Source organism: Pelophylax lessonae (assembly GCF_965119305.1).
Source record: "Pelophylax lessonae genome assembly, chromosome: 4".
NCBI lineage: Eukaryota > Metazoa > Chordata > Amphibia > Anura > Ranidae > Pelophylax > Pelophylax lessonae.
The window spans coordinates 185,550,241-185,571,059 of NC_138771.1; the positions used below are offsets into that span (position 1 = coordinate 185,550,241).

At 39.4% G+C, this 20,819-nt stretch overlaps 1 protein-coding gene across 2 annotated transcripts in view; it reads left to right on the plus strand.

Moving 5' to 3' along the window:
* HGF (hepatocyte growth factor) overlaps window positions 1-19,917 on the plus strand; it is a 156,040-nt gene extending 136,123 nt beyond the window's left edge. For both annotated transcript variants that reach the window (XM_082256600.1, XM_082256601.1), the window contains exons 15-18: window positions 1,523-1,666; window positions 13,580-13,686; window positions 16,752-16,897; window positions 19,381-19,917. In XM_082256600.1, the coding sequence (XP_082112726.1) occupies window positions 1,523-1,666; window positions 13,580-13,686; window positions 16,752-16,897; window positions 19,381-19,551 (568 nt within the window). In that variant the 3' untranslated portion in view covers window positions 19,552-19,917. The remainder of the gene's footprint in view (window positions 1-1,522; window positions 1,667-13,579; window positions 13,687-16,751; window positions 16,898-19,380) is intronic.
* The last annotated feature ends 902 nt before the right edge of the window (window positions 19,918-20,819 follow it).

Consider the following 20,819-nt stretch of genomic DNA (forward strand, 5'->3'; position numbering starts at 1 on the left):
TTCAGAAAAGAATCCAGAACTTAACAAAGCATTGTTAAGCAAGCAATAACAGTAAGCAAACGGGAATACAAGATGTAGGGGAGAGAAACTGTCCTTACTAGGACAGTGAGATTAATTTACTAAATGAATACATGTTTTTTTTTGTTTTTTTTTCACAAAGTGAATTTCAGTATATAAGGTGTTTACTTTAAATGTCCAATTATGTGTGAAAATATTTTAAAAATCAGGAATTTTGCCAGGACGTGATTGGTTGATTGAATCAAACACATCTTTTTTAAGCTTTTACTAAGCTCAATTAACATTTGTTCACTTTGCTTTTGACCATTAACTTTATTAAGTGAACAGCTTCTACTACCCTAAGTAATAAAAATAGAAAAAATAGGACTGTGGGACTTTTCAGTTATTTTGATACAACAAAGCTAATTGTTTTTATAATTCATTGTAAGATATAAGTTTTCTATGGCACCTGAAAGTCCCACAGTTCTATTTTTCTATATGGAATGTGGTGCCTTTTGGTCTCCCCTCCTCCCCATGCCTCTAATTTAAGTAATCAACACTACTGTTTTCCACAGTTCTCTTGAAGCATGGGGGCAGGCAGGGGAAGTCATGTAGATCAATGTTACCAATGGCGTGAATGTTGCTTGTAACACTTTAATTAGCATGACATGAGGCCACTCTTGACAAACACAGAAGTACAAATGTGTGCTAAATGCCCCATTTTGATGTGTGTCTGTACTTAGTCAGACACTTACTTTTAAAGGAAAAAGAGGATTAGCTGGCGCTCTGGTCCAGTGTAATGGGTCAATATGGGGATGTGTCAGATTCTCAATAGTACAATTAAATGATAAAAAGACACTGGGGTTACCTATATAACAATTACAGGAAATAGGTGAAGTCCATAAGTTGAGAGAACCATGGAGATAGTGGGCTGGGGGATAAAACTATGAAACTTTTCTTCAGACACTTACTTTTATTGAGGACTTTTTTTTTACATATGGAGCAGTAGCATACAAGCTGCAGGGTGGCAAATGTGTTTAAAATGTAAGGTTCTAGTTAAGCTGCATCATGTGCATTTATGAAATGCATTATTTACAGGGTGGTATTGTAACCTTTAGTTAAAGAAATGTGGATTCTGACATCTCTGAGATACTTCTGAAAATATTAGCAGCTTGGCTTTTTCTCACTTTAATACTTTCTAAGTCACAGACTGAGGAAAGTATGCAGCTTCTAAAATAGGAACTCCAAATGTGTGTACTTGTTCCAGCTCAGTGAGTGTAACAAAGCCAATAAAATAGCATTACGGACAGCCAGCTAATGTTTTCATAAGGAAGTTCCCAAATGAAGCCTACATATATAAGCCTCAACTTCTTCTTTTGTTTCATTATAATTACTGGAGGAAAGTAAAGACCAGGTATTGTTCATAAAGCTAGAGGTTCTGCAATTTTTGTCTACATTATTACAACATTGCAACACAGATCCGAAGTATCATTACAGAAATATATACATTTTTTTTTCTCTATAGAAATGTTGACCTCAGCGACTATGAAGCATGGCTGGGAGTCCAAAACATCTACAGGAGAACACAGGACCATAGACAAATTTTCAGTATTTCCCAGCTTGTTCATGGACCAATGGGATCAAACCTTGTTCTTTTAAAACTTTCCAAGTGAGTAAGGGGAAATGATTATAATTCAAAGCCTATCATGACTTTTATTTCTAGTTTACATCTATGTATTTGTAATACTGTTCATATAAGGTATGAACACATGGAAACCAATTTGGCATCTGATCTAGGGAAAGGAATCAGAGAGGGTCATTATACAGCATGGGGGCTCAACCTTTTGTAGAGCCAGGGACACTTAAGTGATTTGGTAACCGGTCAGAGGCCACCGGCCACAATGAACTGTGTCATTTTATTGCTCCCAAACCACAAATGTAAATGTACCATTACTGTCCTGAGCCTCCCATAAGGCTCCTTTCACACTGATGTGCTGCATTTTACCCTCACTGCAGGTGCAACACAGTGCACCTGTGGCTTTCCTGTGGGTAAGCTGCGCTTTGCCATAGACTTTTATTATATCTTGCAGATATAGTGCACTTTCTGAAAGCACACCAAAACTTCTGCAATTGGGAGTTTTGGCACACTTTCAGAAAGTGCACCAAATCCACAGGTAATAATATCAGTCTTTGACCCAGTGCAGGTAACCTGCAGGTACACTACGCTGCACCTGCAGATCAGTTTGAAAGCAACCTAGTAATCAGTATAGAACATATGCCCATTGCTACATATATACTGTCATTTCAATAAACTGACCTTTATTTTAATGATCCTTCAATGATCCTTTAATGATCCTTCACTTTCTGATCTCCAGGAATTGCCCTTTCTGCAGGCATCACCGGGTGCCAGCTGTAGAAATGTTGCTGTCCCAGGCGGAGTGCATTTGGTATCACTACGTCTGGAACACTATAGAGGTAGCACTGGCTCCTGCAGCTTTGCTTCCTCCATGGCCACATGCTTCTTCTACCGCCAGCTTCATCCACAACAATGGTGCTCTCGGATGGTGGGTCAGCAACCTACGATCTGAGCTTGCCAACCCACTATCCCAGAGCACAAGGTCGTGGGCCACATCAGAGGGCACACCTGGTATACAGAAATGAGTAGTAGGAAAAGGTAACAATTTAAATATGTATATGTAAAAAACTTGTTGAGTTAGGGTTTTTCACATGTCACATGTCCAACACATCATTTGTGCTGTCTTGGTTGGGTTGCAGCAATGCTAAACCATAACCTAACTAGCTTCATTTAATGTCTTAAATGCCTTACACCTGTTAGACCCAGTGTAAGACAAACCAATAAAGCCCCTATGGTGGGCCTTTTGGGCCTCAAGCAACTAATGTTTCTGTAGTAAGGTTTAATTTTATATTTAAAAAAAAATCCAATTCCATGTGTGTTTTAAGTGCTTTCCTGTGCCTGGTAAATAGAAAAAATACCACTCGCCATTTTCACATTCCGGCACTTCCTTGTGTGACATTTTCTTGCATCTGGTCACACTAAATGATTTACAGTGTCATTTACCGGCTTCCTGTGAGCTCAGGCCATCATGGGTACATTTCCATGCATGCATTACCACAGCAACCTAGACAACAACTGGGGGGGGGGGGGGGCGGGACTACTGGAGTTGGGCTATAAGTTAGCAATAGCAGTGAATGAATCATTAGAGTTAAATCATTTATTACCCCAACACTTCATATTCTTGATATAAAAAGAGTCGCGCTCGGTAGAACAGTCAATAAATCCCATGGAAGAAGAGCAGCAATAACTGGGAATCACATCACAGCCACATTCAGCCTTGATGGGTGTACAGTTCATGAAAATGCAAGGTAAATTTCCACCCTGGTGTAAATTGCAGACAGACGCTTGTGAAGCCCTTCACCACATATAGCCTCTTACCAGAGAGAGACGGGGCATACACGGTAAGTAGTTAGAGGACTACTTCGCCTGTATCCAGAAAATCAGCTCCAGTACGAATCCAATCATACGGTGTTCACCAATGTAAAAGATGTGCTGACACTTTAAGGACCCGCTCTCAGAGTGTAATATGGAAAAAGACAAAAACGGCCTCAGTGTGCTCAATGATCAGACTTGTCCTGACACGCCCCCGCTGCACAGTCATTTACTGGGAAGCTCAGTGTACTGCTGCTTCTCCTTCCCCCAGCTCTTATGCAGCTGAGAGGGAATGTGATCACTTATAAAAAAGGACAAAAAGGTATTTATAATGTTTATATATAAACAGTTAGCCTTTAATTTCTATTTGAATGAAAATGGGTATTTTACATATTTAAATATTTAATAGGTTGTTTTACAAGGTGATCATTTACAATCACTTTAATTCCACTTCTTTGGATGCTAAAGTTATTACTTTAGCTTTTTAGCCAGACGCTGCAAGTTATTAATAATACTATAGCTTGTCCAGTCCTGTTAAATAATGTAAATTGTTGTTATTAAATGTGAAATCCATTGCTCATTTGTGAGTGGTAGTTCCCACTTTGTATAAACTCAGATCTTAGAAACTATCATTGGACTATTTGCAGAGTCAATTTATTTTCTTTAAGTGTTACAGCTTGGAGACAGATCATTAAAATGCAGCCATATTATGTCTAGGTGTAGGGAACATATGTTTTTCATAAAAGACATCCCAGTGAGCTGCTGTTCTTAAATGTACAAATGTAGCCCCTCTCACGATGTACCTTAATGGTGATGATTAGTATGCGTTTTCATCTGCTGCTTAGAATGTGGTTTACCCATAGAAAACATATTACTCAAACATTAAAAAAATTATTTCAAGTAGTACACAGATGTGTTGAGGCAATTTTATAAAAGCAAATTGTTAGATTATGTTTAAGTAGTTACAGTATGTGTTATACATTGTTAGGTACTTCACATCAAATATTGAATACTTTACAACAATGTACAATTTTGAAAGAACATTCTCAATGTATTTTAAAAAGCCTACAGTATAAGCTACAGTACCATAAGCGTGTCTGTTTTCAAAGACAAGTACACTATATTTCCAAAAGTATTGGGATGCTTGCCTTTATGCGCACATGAACCTTAATGGCATCCCAGTCTTAATCCTTAGGGTTCAATGTTGAGTTGGCCCACCCCTTTGCAGATATAACAGCGTAAACTCTTCTGAGAAGGTTGTCCACAAGATTTAGAAGTGTGTCTATGGAAGATTTAGAAGTGAGGTAAGGCACTGATGTTGAACGAGAAGGCCTGGCTCAAAGTCCCCACTCTATATTATACCCACTCTATATTATACCAAGAGTGTTCTATCAGGTTGAGGTCAGGACTCTGTGCAGGCCAGTCAAGTTCCTCCACCCCAAACGTGCTCACCCATGTCTTTATGGACCTTCCTTTGTCATGTTGGAACAGGAAGGGGCCATCCCCAAACTGTTTCCACAAAGTTGGGAACGTTAAATTGTCCAAAATGTCTATGTATGCTGATGCTTTAAGAGTTCCCTACACTAAAACTAAGGGACCAAGCCCAACCTCTGAAAAACAATCCCATATTAGAATCCCCCCTCCACCAACAGCCTTCCCAGAAGAGTTGAAGCTGTTATAGCTGCAAAGTGTGGGCCAACTCAATATTGACCCCCACGGACTAAGACTGAGATGCCATTAAAGTTCATAATCGTGTAAAGGCAAGCGTCCCAATACTTTTGGTAATATAGTGTATATTTCTTTAATTATGCTGTTTAATACAGGATAGAGCATAGTTGAACTGAAAACTAGTAATAACACAACGATCAAGTGATCAAGAAAAAATATGATTATAGTTCTACAGAGTTAGCTTATAAGTTATATATTTTTTTCCAATCGCACAGTAAAATGTGTTCTTTTTAAACAACTGTTTGTGTGCAGCAATATTTTTTTAAAATTTCACACAACTGGATGACCGAAGAAAGCATAGATTAACTTGCATAGGTTCAAATAATAGCATAATAATAGCAATAATAATGATCATTCTCATCCTTTACTAAATCAATTTACTGTCATCAATTTTAGTTTAATACATGCATGGAATAAAGGGAGATGACCTACTTTATCACTCTCATTAACACCAATTTACGAAGTCCCCATCAACTTTTTTCCACCTTTAACTCTCTACTTCGTTCTTGCATGCCTCCACCCATTAACTCACTCACTGCCCAGGATATCACAAATCGCTTCACAAATAAGATCAATACAATTTGTGAAGAGATCTCAACCATATAGATGCAGTATCTTCTCCACCTAACATTCCATGTCCACCTGCCACTCAAAACTTCCCTAGTTTAATCCTCCTTCGATAGAGCAGGTCACTGAGCTTTTTTCTAATGCACATCTAACCACCTGCCCCCTGGACACCAAAATGTTGTAATAATTCTTTCACCCTCGTGTTCTGTCCTACACTCTTTAACTCACATCTTAAATCTCTCCCTCTCTATTTTTGTCTTCCCCAACTCTCCAAAGCATATACTGGTTACACCCATAGGTAAAAATCTCTAGCTGAGCCCTACCAATCTTAACAACCCAAATCCCATCTCCTTGCTCCCTTTTACCTCCAAACTCATTGAATGCCTGAGCAGATACCTCATTGAGAATAACCTTCTTGATCCCCCAGTCTGGATTTCACAATCTTGCAGTACTCCACACAAACTGCTCTCTTAAAACTCATAAGCAACTTACTAATGGCTAAAACCAATGGTTATTATTCTGTATTCTTACTCATGGATCTCTCTGCTGCCTTTGATACAGTTGGCCACCCTCTCCAAAAAAAAAAAAAAAACTCTATTCCTTTGGTCTCCATGACTGGACTCTTCATTGGTTTTCATCTTACCTTTCTCACCGCACCTTCAGTGTCACTTACAACTCTACCTCATCCTCTCCCATTCCTTTTTCTGTTAGGGTTCCCTAAGATTCTGTCCCTGGACCTCTTTTATTCTTGGTCTACACCTCCTCCCTGGGTAAGCTGATAGCCTGCCATGGCTTAAAATACTGTTTTTATGTTGACAACACCCAAATATATATTTATACCCCTTGGCTCACTCCATCAGTCTTTTATGCATTTCTAATTTACTAACAAACATATCAATAAGGATGTAACACCACTTCCTCAAACTCAATCTATCCAAAAATGAGTTCATAATATTTCCTCCTCCACATGCCTCTTCCCTTGTGTATTATGTTGAGATTAAGGGCACAACTATCAGTCCTTGCTAGGTGTAACTCTGATCTCTGAGCCCTCATTTCACCCCCAGATTCAATCACTTTCCAAATCATGCTTCCTCACTCTCCTTAACATCTCCAAAATATGCATCTTCTTTACCAACGACATCACAAAGCTTCTAATTCACTCCCTAGTTGCAACTCGCCTTGACTTCTGCAACAACCTCCTCGTTGGCTTACCTTTACATTGGCTATTTCCCCTTCATTCCATCATGAATGCTGCTGCAAGACTCATCCACCTTACCAATTGTTTAGTGTCTGATACTGCTCTCTCCGTTGATCCTTCCATCAGCTTCTGCTCACCCAACAAATACTGCATAGTTAAAAATACTAACAATTTACAAAGCCACCCACAACTCTGCCCTCAGCTACATTACTAACCATGTCTCAATATAGCACACAAATTGTCCTCTCCGCTCCTGTTTTCTTGTTCCCTCCTTCTATGCTCATCTATTCTCCAGGACTCTGTTTACTTTTAGATGATCTCTGAAAATGAATTTCTCCTGTCCTCAGCTACCAATTGAATCTTTTATTTCTCCCATCAGCTCATCCATCACATCTATTACCACTTGCCCCTTCTGTAAGCTCTCAGTAGCAGGGCCCTTCTAACCCTCCTAAGAGGGGCATATTTTGGAGATGTTATGGAAGTGAAGTCTACATGATTTGGACAGTGATTGGATTTGGGGCTTAAAAGGACAAGTTAGAATCAAGGATTAGACCTAGCACCCTAGCATGAAGGGCAGGACTGATAGTTGTATTACAGATTTTGATGGAGGGGCAATTGCTGGGGAAAATATTATGAGCTCAGTTTTAGAAAGATTGAGTTTGAAAAAGTGGTGTGCCATCCATACTGATATTTCTGGGTAATAAGTTATTAATGTGAGAGGAGACTGAAGTGGTGAGGTGGGGAGTATAGAGATTGATTTGGGTGTCATCAGCATAGAAATGGTATTGAAAGCTGTGGGAGTTTACCAAAGACCAAGGGAGTAGGTGTAGATGTAGAAGTGAAGGGGTCCAAGGACAGAACCTTAAGGAACCCCTACAGAAAGAGGAAGTAGAAAGGAGGAGACAGAGTTTTGGGTAACACTGTAGGAACGTTGTAATAGAAAGGAGGAAAACCAGGAAAGAGCTGAGTTTCAGGGTCAAAGGTAGTGGAGGTTTTTGAGGAGGAGTGGGTGGTCAACAGTATCAAAGACAGCAGAAAGGTCTAGTAGTATGAGTATGGAATAGTGGCCATTCGTTTTTGCAGTAAATTGGCAGTGAGTTTCAGTAGGTGAGTTTCTATGGAGTGTTGTGAGGAAAAGCCAGAGTGTAAGGGGTCAATAAGGTTGTTGTCAGTGAGGTGGGAGCTTGTTAAGTAACTGACAATCACCTGAGCATTGAGTGAGTTACTGGTTGGAGGTGGAGGTGAGCAAAGGAGAGAGTTAAACGTAGAAAAGAGCTGACGAGGACTGGATGACAGGTTATCATAAGAGGTATCATGAAAGTGACAAACTAAGCTTGTTTGGCAGCATGGAGGGAGGAATTGCATTTTAGGAAGGAAGATTTTTATAGGGTGAAGGCTTTCAGGGATTCGGTTTTATGCCACAATCACTCCAGTGAACGTCTATGTCTTTTAAGATTTCCGGTGTCATCAGTTTGCCAAGGTTTTAATGTTCAAGGCCTGTTTCTGTGTGTAGTGGGGTGTGGGGCAAATATATCCATTGAGGATAAACTGTGAACTGTTGTAGTCAGAAGTGGCCAGGTAGTAAGGGCAGGACAGGGGTGAGATTTGATCACAGAGGAGGTAAGTAGCACAATGCAAAAAGGATGTGTTTAAGTGGCAAATGTTTCTATGGGTAATCATTTGCTGCTTGGAAGGATAGGAGGTTAAAGATAGGGACACTGTGAGAGTGATGAAGTTGTGATCAGAGGGAGGAAAGAGCATGTTGATAAGGTGGGGGAATAAAAGGTCAAGGGTGTTACCATCAGAGTGAGTAATGGATTGCATCAAATGTGCTAGGTAAAAAGATGAGGTTACGTTGAGAAGCTGAGATGTAGCCAGACTGGTAACATTAACGGGAAGGTAACATCACAAAGAATGATAGTGGGCTTTCAGAAAGTAGGGTAGCCAGGCAGTGATGTCACCAATGAAGAGTGACTCAGGAAAGGTAAGTATACTTAAAAAAGAGCAAGAGAGACTTGGAGGGGTAAACCTGTAAGCAAAAAGGATTTTTTTCCCTGGGGGGTAAGCCTTGGCCATCCAGAGGAGAATAATTAGGCAGTGTGTGCAGCCTAAATATAAAGAGTGCAGTGGTCAGGGGTATGTCATATGCAGCCCTACATACACAGTGCAGTGGTCAGAAGTATGAAATACTCTGGGGTTGATTTACTAAAACTAGAGAGTGCACAGTCTGGTGCCACTGTGCATGGTAGCCAATTAGCTTACAACTTTAGCCAGTTCAATTAAGCTTTGACAAAAAAAAATCTGGAAGCTAATTGGTTTCTTTGCAGAGCTGCATCAGATTCAGCACTCTCCAGTTTTATTAAATCAAACCCACAGTATAGTGTGTATAGTGCATGGGTTAGAAGTGCATAACCCACAGGATGCAGGGGTTAGGGTAGGTAATGCACAAGGGTTGTGGTTTGGGGTACCCACACAGGAATCAGGGGAGCATAATGCACAGGTTGGAATAAAGAATACAACAGGTACAGATCTTTTCCCCAGTAAATATCTTTTCCTAGTGCAGATCTCTCCTCTACTACAAAAAAATGGCAAACAACTCCAACCTATAACTAGCCTTTTCAGCAAGAAGCACATGGAGGGGCATGCACATCAAAAAAAAAAAAAAAAATTCCCAGCTCATCTGCAAGCCAGTCTGCAAAAAAAAAAAACTAAATTAGCCCTGTCTAACAGTTTATGTTAAAAACAAGGGGTTTAGTTGTACACATTTGTAATCATATGTGTAAGCCGCATTGGCCATGTTAAAGCACCCCAGTTTACTGCGGTCCTAACTCTATAATTTTGAGAGTCTCCCAAATTGGAACATGCATATAGGAGTCGGATAGATTAAGGGCAGGTTTGCCCACCCCTCCTTAAAGTAATAGGGATGCATGGGAACCCAGCAAGGGAACAGTGACAGCTGGAGTTATTCTGTGCTTACCCGCACTAAATCCCAATCTACAAACAAATTGCAAACACCCCATTCTTTAACTAGTCTTTGTAGCAAGGAGCACATGTAAAGGCAACACCCATCAAAAGCAAAGAAAATTTCTCAACTCACTTACCAGCTAGCCCGCAACAAAACATAATTAGCCCTTTCTAACAGTTCACGTTAAAAACAAGGGGTTTAGTTGCACTGTTGGATTTGGCTAATTTAGTTTTGTTGCAGGGTAGGTGGTAAGTGAGCTGGGAACTTTTGTTTGTTTTTTATACAATTCTCCTTCTCCAGTATATATCTCTTCTTGGTACAGATCCCCCCCCCCCCCCCTCGTACAGATCTCCACCAAGTACAGCCCTCCTCCATCCATTAAACCCACTCATCAAACCAGGCAAGTCAGAGTGAGGGGAAGTACTGCAGCTGGTTTATGTGACTGGAGTCAGGGAAGAGCTATAGAGAGTCTCTCCTACTCTGAACTAAGGTGTACGTTTAGTAAACTGAGATAAGCCGAGATCTGGATGATCACGGCTTGTCTCAGAGCATTGCCGGTTTAAATGACTGAGAAGAGTAGTGGAGAACACAGTCTTCTCTTCTCATCTCAGTACACAAACGGCTTGCATTCACTGCAACAGAAATGGCCAGTTTAGTAACACATGACATGATGTCACCTTATCACTGTGCTTCTCTTTGAAGATCTCCTCTTCCTGCTTCTCCAGCTCGGAGGTGGAGAATCAGGGGGAGAAGCTGTGTGATTACAGGAAGAAGACTTCTTTCTTCCCACCATATATCAGCACCAGTGGGTTCAAAATGAATGTATATATTGTATGTATGTATGTATGTATGTATGTATGTATGTATGTGTGGTTGTGGGTGTATGTATGTGTGTGTATATATATATATATATATATATATATATATATATATATATATTGTGTGTACTGGTGTGTGTGTGTATATATATATACTGTATGTACTGGTGTATATATATATATATATATATATATATACGGTATGTACTGGTGTATGTATATATATATATATATACTGTATGTACTGGTGTGTATATATATATATATACTGTATGTATATATGTATATATACTGTGCATGTGTGTATAGATATGTTTTCATGTGTCAGAACATGTCATTACGAGTTCTTTTAAACTTTAGTTTCACTTTTTAAACTTAGTGGCGGCTGTAATCTCACAATATCTCGTGAGATTACAGGCAGTCCACCCAGTTATGCACAGATCTTGGCAGTTCTCAGAGAACAAAATTCTCCTCTGATCACCCTGTGAGAAGTAAAGTTCTCCTTCTAAACTGGGTGCCAGAGGAGATATTTTTTCTCTGAGAACTGCCGAGAAGTGAACTGAGAGAAAACTTCTCAGTTTACTAAACGTACACCTTACTCTGAACTGACACTTTGGGGTTGATTTACCAAAACGGGAGAATGCAAAATCTAGTGCAGCTTTGCATGGTTACCAATCAGATTCTAACTTCAGCTTGTTCATGTTAGCTTTGACAAAAAAAATGGAAGCTGATTGGTTTATTTGCAGAGTTGCTCCAGATTTTGCACTTTCCAGTTTAAATACATAAACTCCATTATGTTTCGTTAGGTCTAACAGGTGTCAGAAGCGGTGGCTGCCATATAAATGGATTTTGCACCCCTTAAGACATTCAAAGCAAGTGTTTTAGGTGCCTGCTGGCTGTTAATACTAGCTGCTGTGCTGCGACACTTTGGGATTTTTGACATTCCTATCTACAGTCCTGTTTGGACCTCAGTTTATGGCTAAGCTCCTGCTGCCAATCTCTGCCCCCTTAGAATACACTTATTGGTGTCTGAAGAAGTCTGACTGCGCAAGTGAATGGCAGTTGGTAATATTTAGTCATGAACTTGCCTATGAAATGTATTTCAATCATCTTTTTGTCTCACATATATCTACATTATTGAATAAAATGAAAGCAATATTGGATATGAACTAAAGTTAGGTTATATTAATTCATAATGTCCTTTTTGTGGTGTGTGATTAACCACTTCCCGACCATCCGCCGCCTAATTACTGCGGTAGGTTGGCTCTCCTGCGCGAACCGTCATAGGTTTATGCCGGTCGCTCGCAGGAAGCTAGGGGGCGAGCGTGTGCCGCCGCCGGCGCGCTCACGCCCTCACTTGGCAGTGGAGAAGCGGATGCACGGGTCAGGTGACTCCAATTGCCGCCTGATACCAGGGATTGCTCCCCACTGAGAGAGAAGTAAGGTCAGCTGTTGTAAACACAGCCGACCGCTCTTCTCCCTGAAATGATCACAGAGCTCATGTGATCCTTCTATATAGGATCACATGTCTCTATGGTCATTTCACCAGCCACACCCCCCACAGTTAGAACCACTCCCCTAGGCTCACATTTAACCCATTTATCACCCATAGGGTTTACCCCTTCCCTGCCAATGGCATTATTACAGTAACAGTGCATATTTTTAGCACTGATTACTGTAGTAATGTCACTGGTACCCCCAAAAGTGTCAAATATGTCAGTTAGGGGTCCGATCTGTCCTCCGCAATGTCGCAGTCCGGCAAAAAATCGCAGATCGCCGCCATTACTAGTAAAAAAAAAAAACAATAAAAATGACATAAATCTTTCCCATAGTTAGTAGACGCGATAATTTTTGCACAAACCAATCAAAATACGCTTATTGCGTATACCAAAAATATGTAGCAGAAAACAAATTGGCCTAAAATGTTAAAAAATTTTGATTTTATAATTTTTTTTTTGGAGAATGTCATATAGCAGGATGTGAAAAAAATAGTTTTCTTTTTTTCAAAATAGTCGCTCTTTTTTTGTTTATAGCGCAAAAAAATATTGCAGAGGTGATCAAATACCACCAAAAGAAAGCTCTATTTGTGGAAAAAAAGGACATCAATTATATTTGGGTACAGCATCGCACGACTGTGCAATTGTCCGGGAAAGTAACTCAGTGCTGAATCGCATAATAGGGCCTGGTCATTAAAATGGATTTCCATTCAAATGTGGAACTTCCGCTTTAGGTGGTCCCAACCACCTGCCATGCCACATTGGGCATGTCATTTTTTTTGGGGGGGGAGCGGGTACCTAGTTTTGACAGGCGCCCTGAGCAGAAGTTCTCCTCTCCCCCTCCCTCCCTGCAATCTTCTGGGACATGTCAGAGGTCCCAAAAGATTGCCGGCCAATCAAGATGCGCAGCGCAACTCGCACATGCGCAGTGCGTACCCGGCTGTTAATCCGCAAGCTGTCACAGCCAGGTGCCCACACCAGTGATGCCGGTGCCACTGAGACTAGAGGGAGAGGATCGAGGCTTCGGGCGGTGGCATCGCTGGACCGTGGAACAGGTGAGTGTGTGTTTCTTAAAATTCAGCAGCTACACTTTTCGTAGCTGCTGACTTTTAATAAACACAGAAAAGTCTGGAACTCCGCTTTAAGGGGGAAAATCCTTCCAGTCTTAAAGTGGTTAAAACATGCATGCACACATAGGGGTTGAATAAACACATATGGGTTGATGTTTTGTTTTTTGCAATTAACATGGTCAAATTATTATTTTTCAGTTGCATTTTTTTTATTCACTCAGCTCAGTTATTTTACAACTTTGTTGATCCATATATGAAAGAAAGTAATTAAATATATTTTTTTCCTCAATAGATCTGCAGTGCTTAACGAATATGTAGCACAGATAAAACTGCCAAATTACGGATGCATAATTCCAGAAAAAACAGAATGTGCTGTGTATGGATGGGGACATACAGGAAGTATGATACTTTATGTTCTGAATAACAACAACAACTCTTTAATGTTCTTCAAAATCAAGTTACAGTTGAATTCACATATAAAATATATTGGGTTTCCTAACCCTTGGGTGAGAAAATTTCAGTCAAGACTCATGTACTTCCAAGGTTAACATAGGTTATACTCATTTTTGTATTAAAATGGTTCTAAACTCAGATGTCTGCAACCCCTGCAAAGCCAGGGCACAGCCACAGCCACAGCCACAGCCACAGCCACATATCTACAGTATAAGCAGATAGTTTAAAAAAGCATTGTGTTTCTACCTTTTTTTAATAATTCTACTTGGGTTATGGTATAAACAAAGTACCCCCATGCTATCACTTCTGGGATAGTCAGCTAGAACGACTGCGGCATTCACCGGTCAGCACATCCGAGGCTAAAAAGATCAAAATAGTAAAATAATTGTGCTGCGCTGTCTGTGCAATCCAAAATATATAGAGAAATGTGATAACTGTGGCAAATATAAGTGTAAGCAAATAAGTAAAATGCAGAAAATCATACACTGGTATACGTATCAAAAAGATTATATGTGAAAAGTCATACACAGTGAGGCAAATAAGTGAAACAACCTAACAGAGAAAACAGATTGATAAAACCTAGTGAACCACAACTCTTATTGCCCATCTAACATTGTGACAAACATACTCATACTTTAAAATCAATGTAAGTGTCCTCAGTGCAAAAATACATTTCTTGTTACTCCAGCCATGTATCTCTCAACACCATATAAAAATTTTAGTGGCTGGTGTCCCAGTAATCCAATGTGGTGACACCTCTGTGCATGCTATTCCCTCGCCTTACTGCTGTAAGGTTACAGCATAGAAAGCACTCTTTAGACAGGATGATGGGGATAAATCGGATGCCTGTAGGGGATCTCCTGTATGGTATATAAAGAGTGGAATACTCTACATAATGTAACTGCCTTTTTAAAAAAAAAAATTTTTAAAAACACTCACTTTTCAAAACATACGTGAGACACATATTCGACGAGCCACAAGCTCGTCCTCCGTCAACACTCCGGTTTCACCTACCAAGCACGGTCGTGAAGTATATGTCTTACATATACAAGTATCATCCGCTCCGTGAAAAAAAAAAAAAAGTCCCGCAGCGGATAAGAACAGCGGAGCGGCCGTGTGAAAGAGCCCTTACACTATGTAGAGCATTCCTCTCTTTACCTGTATATACCATACATACCAAGCTGATATCCGGACCACCCAGTGGACTCCCGCTGACTGGATCTCACACTATCAACCCTAGAGTATTACCAATTGAGGCCGTATTAGGAGATCCCCTACAGGCATCCAATTCTAAAGAGTGCTATTCCCCAGAGAAAATACAGGTTTTTGAATTAAAAAAATAAGAAAACAGTAAAGTTAGCCCAATTTTTTTATATAATGTGAAAGATGATATTAGGCCGAGTACAATGATACCTAACATGTCATGCTTCAAAATTGCACGCGCTCATGGAATGGCGCCAAACTATGGTACTTAAAAATCTCCATAGGCGACACTTTAAACATTTTTACAGGTTACCTATTTAGAGTTACAGAGGAGTTCTTGTGCTACAATTATTACTCTCACTCTAATGATTGCAGGGATACCTCACATGTGTGGTTTGAATACCGTTTACATATGTGCACATGGGCCCAGAGGGACAGGGAGCTTTACATTTTTTAATTTTTTTTATTTTCCTTTTTATTTTTTATCTTTACAGCCTCTCAGTGCACTGCTGAGAGCCTGAGACAGCCCCTTCCGCCCCCTCCCCAGCCTGGTACTTCAGTGAGTGCTCGAGGGGCAGAGCAGTGAGCCAGTGACTGACAGCCATCTCTCTCTGCTCACTGAAGAACTGAGTAATCAGCGGTTTTTGATCATTCAGTTCTCGGTCATTGAGGTGGTGGGGGACAGATGCAGCATCGGATCAATGCTGCATTCACCTAGGTGAGGATGTGTGTTTGTTTTTTTAGAAGAGCTGTTCTTCTCTTGTAGGTAGTTCCCTACAGACAATATCTAAGATAAAAGAAAAAATGCATAAGCATACCATATGAAGATTCTGCATGGATATACAGTAAATTGGAAAAATATTGAACTATATTAAACCATATACTGGAACTGATTTACTAAAATAAAGGAACATAAATAAATATAGTACACTTACACTGAAGGCTTGCATGTGTGAGTACACATGTGCACATAGTAATCACAGTCCCCAATCTCTAGCTAAGTGTACTGTGATGTTCAGTGTGTATGGCCATAAAAAGTGCATATGATAAGCAATCAAATGTGCTTGCCAAGCTAAATGGCATGTCAAAAAACCATGTACATTAATACAGTCATAGGAAAAAAATCCAGAGTGCAACTATTTATTTGTTGCAGTCTCCATTTGAAGTCCTAGCATATGGAATCTCATAAAACAGCTGGTGCCTGAACGTCTTCACATGCACACAAAGATAAGCTTATGCACAGACCTATTCCTCTTCATGCACACTCCGGGTTCACTGGGACTTTTGCAAATAAGAGTTTTTTACAGTCTCCTGAGAGAGCCATGTATACTTTATGCTCTTTTATTCCATGGCATGCACATTTAAAAATGTAAACAGTGGTTAAATAGACCAATGAACACATTTTTGTACAACACCATGGCTAACTAGAAATGCTGAAACATATATTGCACAGTAAACCACACTTGTTTGTACATTCCTTGTATATAGATTGTAGCCTGCTACCTACTTATGTATGTATCACATAGTAAATTCATCAGGGATGCAATTTGTCTGTCCACGTATAATAGATGTACTGGCATTATTTTTCTAAACTAATATCTAACATGAATCTTGGGGATCAAGCCAACGTGATCTATTTACAACATACAAATTAAGGAATGACTTTGAGTAAATCATTTTTTTTTTCTCTGGATGAAAAATGTATACATTTAAATGTGAATACAGAATATAAAAATGAACTATAAAATTGTAACTCAAACACATTTTTATTTTCTGAATGAATGTACTAATAAAATTTTATTTCCCAGCAAACGACTATGACGGTGATCTTCAGCATGGGAAAATGATTATTGTAGGAAAGGAGAAATGCAATGAGTATCACAAGGGGAGGATTACTGTCAATGAGTCTGAAATTTGTGCCATCAACGAGACTGCCAATGTTGCACCCTGTGAGGTAAGACAAAGAGATTATTATTATCTCAGAATAATCAAATGTACTTGATCATTTTTAGATGCTAAAGAAAACAGCTATTTGCCACAGGCAGATGTTTTTGTTTTATAAAGTGGAAATAAATGTAGTATTTTCATACACAAAGAACAGATGGTGTGTTAACTATCTCACAGCAGAACATTTCCACCTAAATTCCAAGCCTAGCCCTTATTAGGATTTCTTACACTAGACGTTTGGCTAGTGGTAATACTTCTTGCTGAGGATACACATAAAGCTAAACAAAAAAAAACCCCATAAAAAGACAGGTCGCCATACTAACACGCACAATGTTAGTGCAGTAATCTTCCCTTCTGTTCTTTTGTGTGTCCCCCCATTGCTAGAACACCCTAATTGTCTGCCAGCGCTGATCGAATTCTTGATTTTCGGCTTGTTCCTTTGACAAAAGCCGATCATCAGATTGGCTTCTGTCAAAAAGACAGCTGTACACACTGACCAAATATCGTCCGGTTTCTGTTGAATTGCCCAACAATAGTTGGCCCACGTGTATTCGGCCTTACACTTATGCAGCTGAAGTCTACTGATTATTATTATACAGGATTTATATAGCACCAGCAGTGCTTTACAATATAAAGAGAGACAATACAGCAACAATACAATTCAATAGAAGAGGGTTAGAAGGGCCCTGCTCCTGGGAGCTTACAATATAAAAGGGAGCAGCTGGTGGAACAAAAGGTAATAACTGTGAGCGATGAACTGTGGGGAGAAACGGAAGGTTTGGCTATTAGCTGAGAGCAGGCTAGGCTTCCCTGAAGAGATGAGTTTTCAGGGATCACCTAAAAGGGGACAGAGTAGGAGAGAGTAGGTGATAGCTGGACAGATTTGGGTAGGGAGTTCCAGTGGATGGGAGAAACTCTTGAGAAGTCCTTGAGACGAGCATGGGAGGAGGAGACAAGAGAGCTAGACAGCAGGAGGTCTTTGGAGGAGCAAAGAGAATGGTTTGAGGTTATATTTGGAGACAAGATTGGTGATGTAGCTCAGGGCAGAGTTGTAAATGGCTTTGTAAGTTATTGGTAATGTTTTGAATTTTATTTGTTTTGAACTGGGAAGCCAATGGAGGAATTGGGAGAGAGGGGTCGCAGACACTGAATGGTTGGTAAAATGAATGAGTCTGGCAGCAGCATTAATGATAGACTGAAGAGGGGAGAGCCTGCAAAGAATAAGTTGCTTAGTGGTTTCAACAGTTAAAAAGGGGCAAATTTTAGAGATGTTACAGAGGTGAAGTCTACAAGATTTGGACAGTGATTGGATTTAAAGCTGAAAGGAGAGGTTAGAGTCCAGGATTACCCCTAGCACCCTGACATGAAGGGAGGGACTGGTGGTTGTATTATTGATCTTGATGGAGAAGTCGGGGGAGGGGGCACAGGCGGGAAGGAATTTTATGAGTACAGTTTTAAAAGGATTGAGTTTGAGGAATTGGTGTGACATCCATGCTGATATGTCAGTTAGTAATTTAGTAATGTGAAAGGAGACTGAAGGAGTGAGGTGAGGAGTAGAGAGATAGATTTTGGTGTCATTGGCATATAGATGGTACTGGAAGCAATGGGAGTTTATCAAGTGACCAATGGAGGAGGTGTAGATGTAATATAGATGATGTAATCCATCCAAAAAAGGGATCAATATATCCTTTAGTGCCCTGGTCCTCAACCCTGGTCCTCAGGGCCCACTAACAGGCCAGGTTTGCAAGATAACTGAAATGCATCCCAGGTGATATAATTTGCTGCTCAGTGATTGCAGTACTCTAGTCTGCATCTCCCCATGGTAATACCTAAAATCTGGCCTGTTAGTGGGCCCTAAGGACCGGAGTTGAGGACCACTGCTTTAGTGTACTCCTAGATTTTATATCAACTCCACCATCATGCCAAATTTACTATTTCAAGGATGTTCACCAAAAGTATAATTTTAGATATATGGGTTTAGCTAATGAGGTGTATGAGGCAATTTAGTATGACTTAACGTGTATGTAAATCTAAAATCTATTTTCCAGAGTGGGCAAATTCCTAGCTATATGCAGTCTTCATACATTTTTCTTTGAGTATGTATTGTAAAGTTCCCTGCCGGATAATCCTGACAGTAACAGCACTTCCTGTTGCAAACTGACAGAGTTAAGCCACTGCTTCACAATGGACAAAAGTGTTATCAACCTGCTATATGTTCCTTCATATTTGTAAGATAGACAGCCCAACAGCCAACTGAAGGAGACAAGTTCTAATTATACTGTCTGTCAGAGCATTTATGATATGGAACATGCAGTAAAAAACACTAAATAATACATTTTTCTTTACCATCCATTAATTTAGACCAGTTGTTTAGGCCAGGGTCACTGTACTTTTTTGCATTGTTTTATCACATTGCATAGCCATGTATATTTTTGACATAGCATATTTTACATTGCTACTTATAACCACTTTCTCTCTGTATTTAATTAGCGGGATTATGGTGGCCCTCTTGTTTGCGTGGAAAACAGAACAGATCTAGTACAAGGAGTTATTATACCTGGACGAGGATGTGCTTCAAAAAACAGGCCGATTGTTTTCGTCAGAGTGGCATACTATGCAAAATGGATACACAAGATTATATTAACCTACAAAACTCCATAATTATAAGAGAATCAGAACTATTACAGTAATTATTTGCTTAAACTTGATAAGCAAGGTTTGCAAAATTTTTTTTTTTTCTTATTTAATTTATTGTCACAATTTCTTGTTGTTGAGTTGATGTTGGATGAACTGTGATATGTAGAAAATGTGGTGATGTAATTCCTGAGTATACTTGAACAACTTTTTCTATGAACAATAGGGATAAAATGTATTTACATAGACGTTTGCTGCTCTAAAGGTTCATTTTATTTAATGAGCCAAATTGTTATAGTAGGTGCCATTCCTCTTATAAATTCTTTTGAACTAACGCCCTAAACATGACTACAAGTTAAAGTTAAGTTTGACATATCTTTAAATCACATTTTAGCTTTTTTTTTTTTTTTTTTTATCAAGAAATACCAATAACAGTATAAAAGTCCATCATGGTTCTCTGAGTTCACTTTCAGAACTATGCAGCATATGCCAATTTTGAAAATTGCACATGGATGCTTAAAACCTTTGATTGTTTCAAAAATGTGAAATTATACTTGCCACTTTTTAACAAGAACCTAACAAAAGTAACTAATAAGTGTCCTCCAAATAATACATTCTGGTGATTCAGATATAGATTTCTCTTTTCTAAAATGCACATGCTTCTATCAGTAGATGTGTAAAAATTGTATTAATTTTTATGCAAAATAGAGTAAAAAGGATGGCTTGAGCGGACCAGAGCTCACAAAATAGAATTATCCCTGAATCATGGAAACTTTGGGTAGAAAATAATTCTACTTGTTAGTGAACTGGAAAAAAAAAAACCCTTAGACCCTTTAGAAGTTTGCTTTCTGGCACCATTTATGGGATATGTGTATACTTTGGTGGGATACATTTTCCCTACCCCTCATTACTGCAGAGAATGAATGGCCAGATTTCACTTTGTGACATCACTGTCCTTATAAGAAAGCACTATACTGTATCCTGCCCAAATGAGAAAGTGTTATCGTATATATCGATATAATTATTATTATTATTTTTTTTTAGGGCAGTGATGCCACATGGGCCAGGGAATTCAGTTCAGCAATCCACTATGTCATCCATCTGTAATTAAAATCATTATGATAGTCAGTAAGTCCTTCATTATTCTCATTTGAGAAAATGAAAAAAAAATAACCCTTTTACTAGTTCACCACAAGTTGGGCTGGTAAAGAATATCAATCTGATGGAACAAATCAGTGGTATGCTCATCACTAGCAGCAAGCCTTTGAAGCCAGTCAGATTTTATATTATTACCA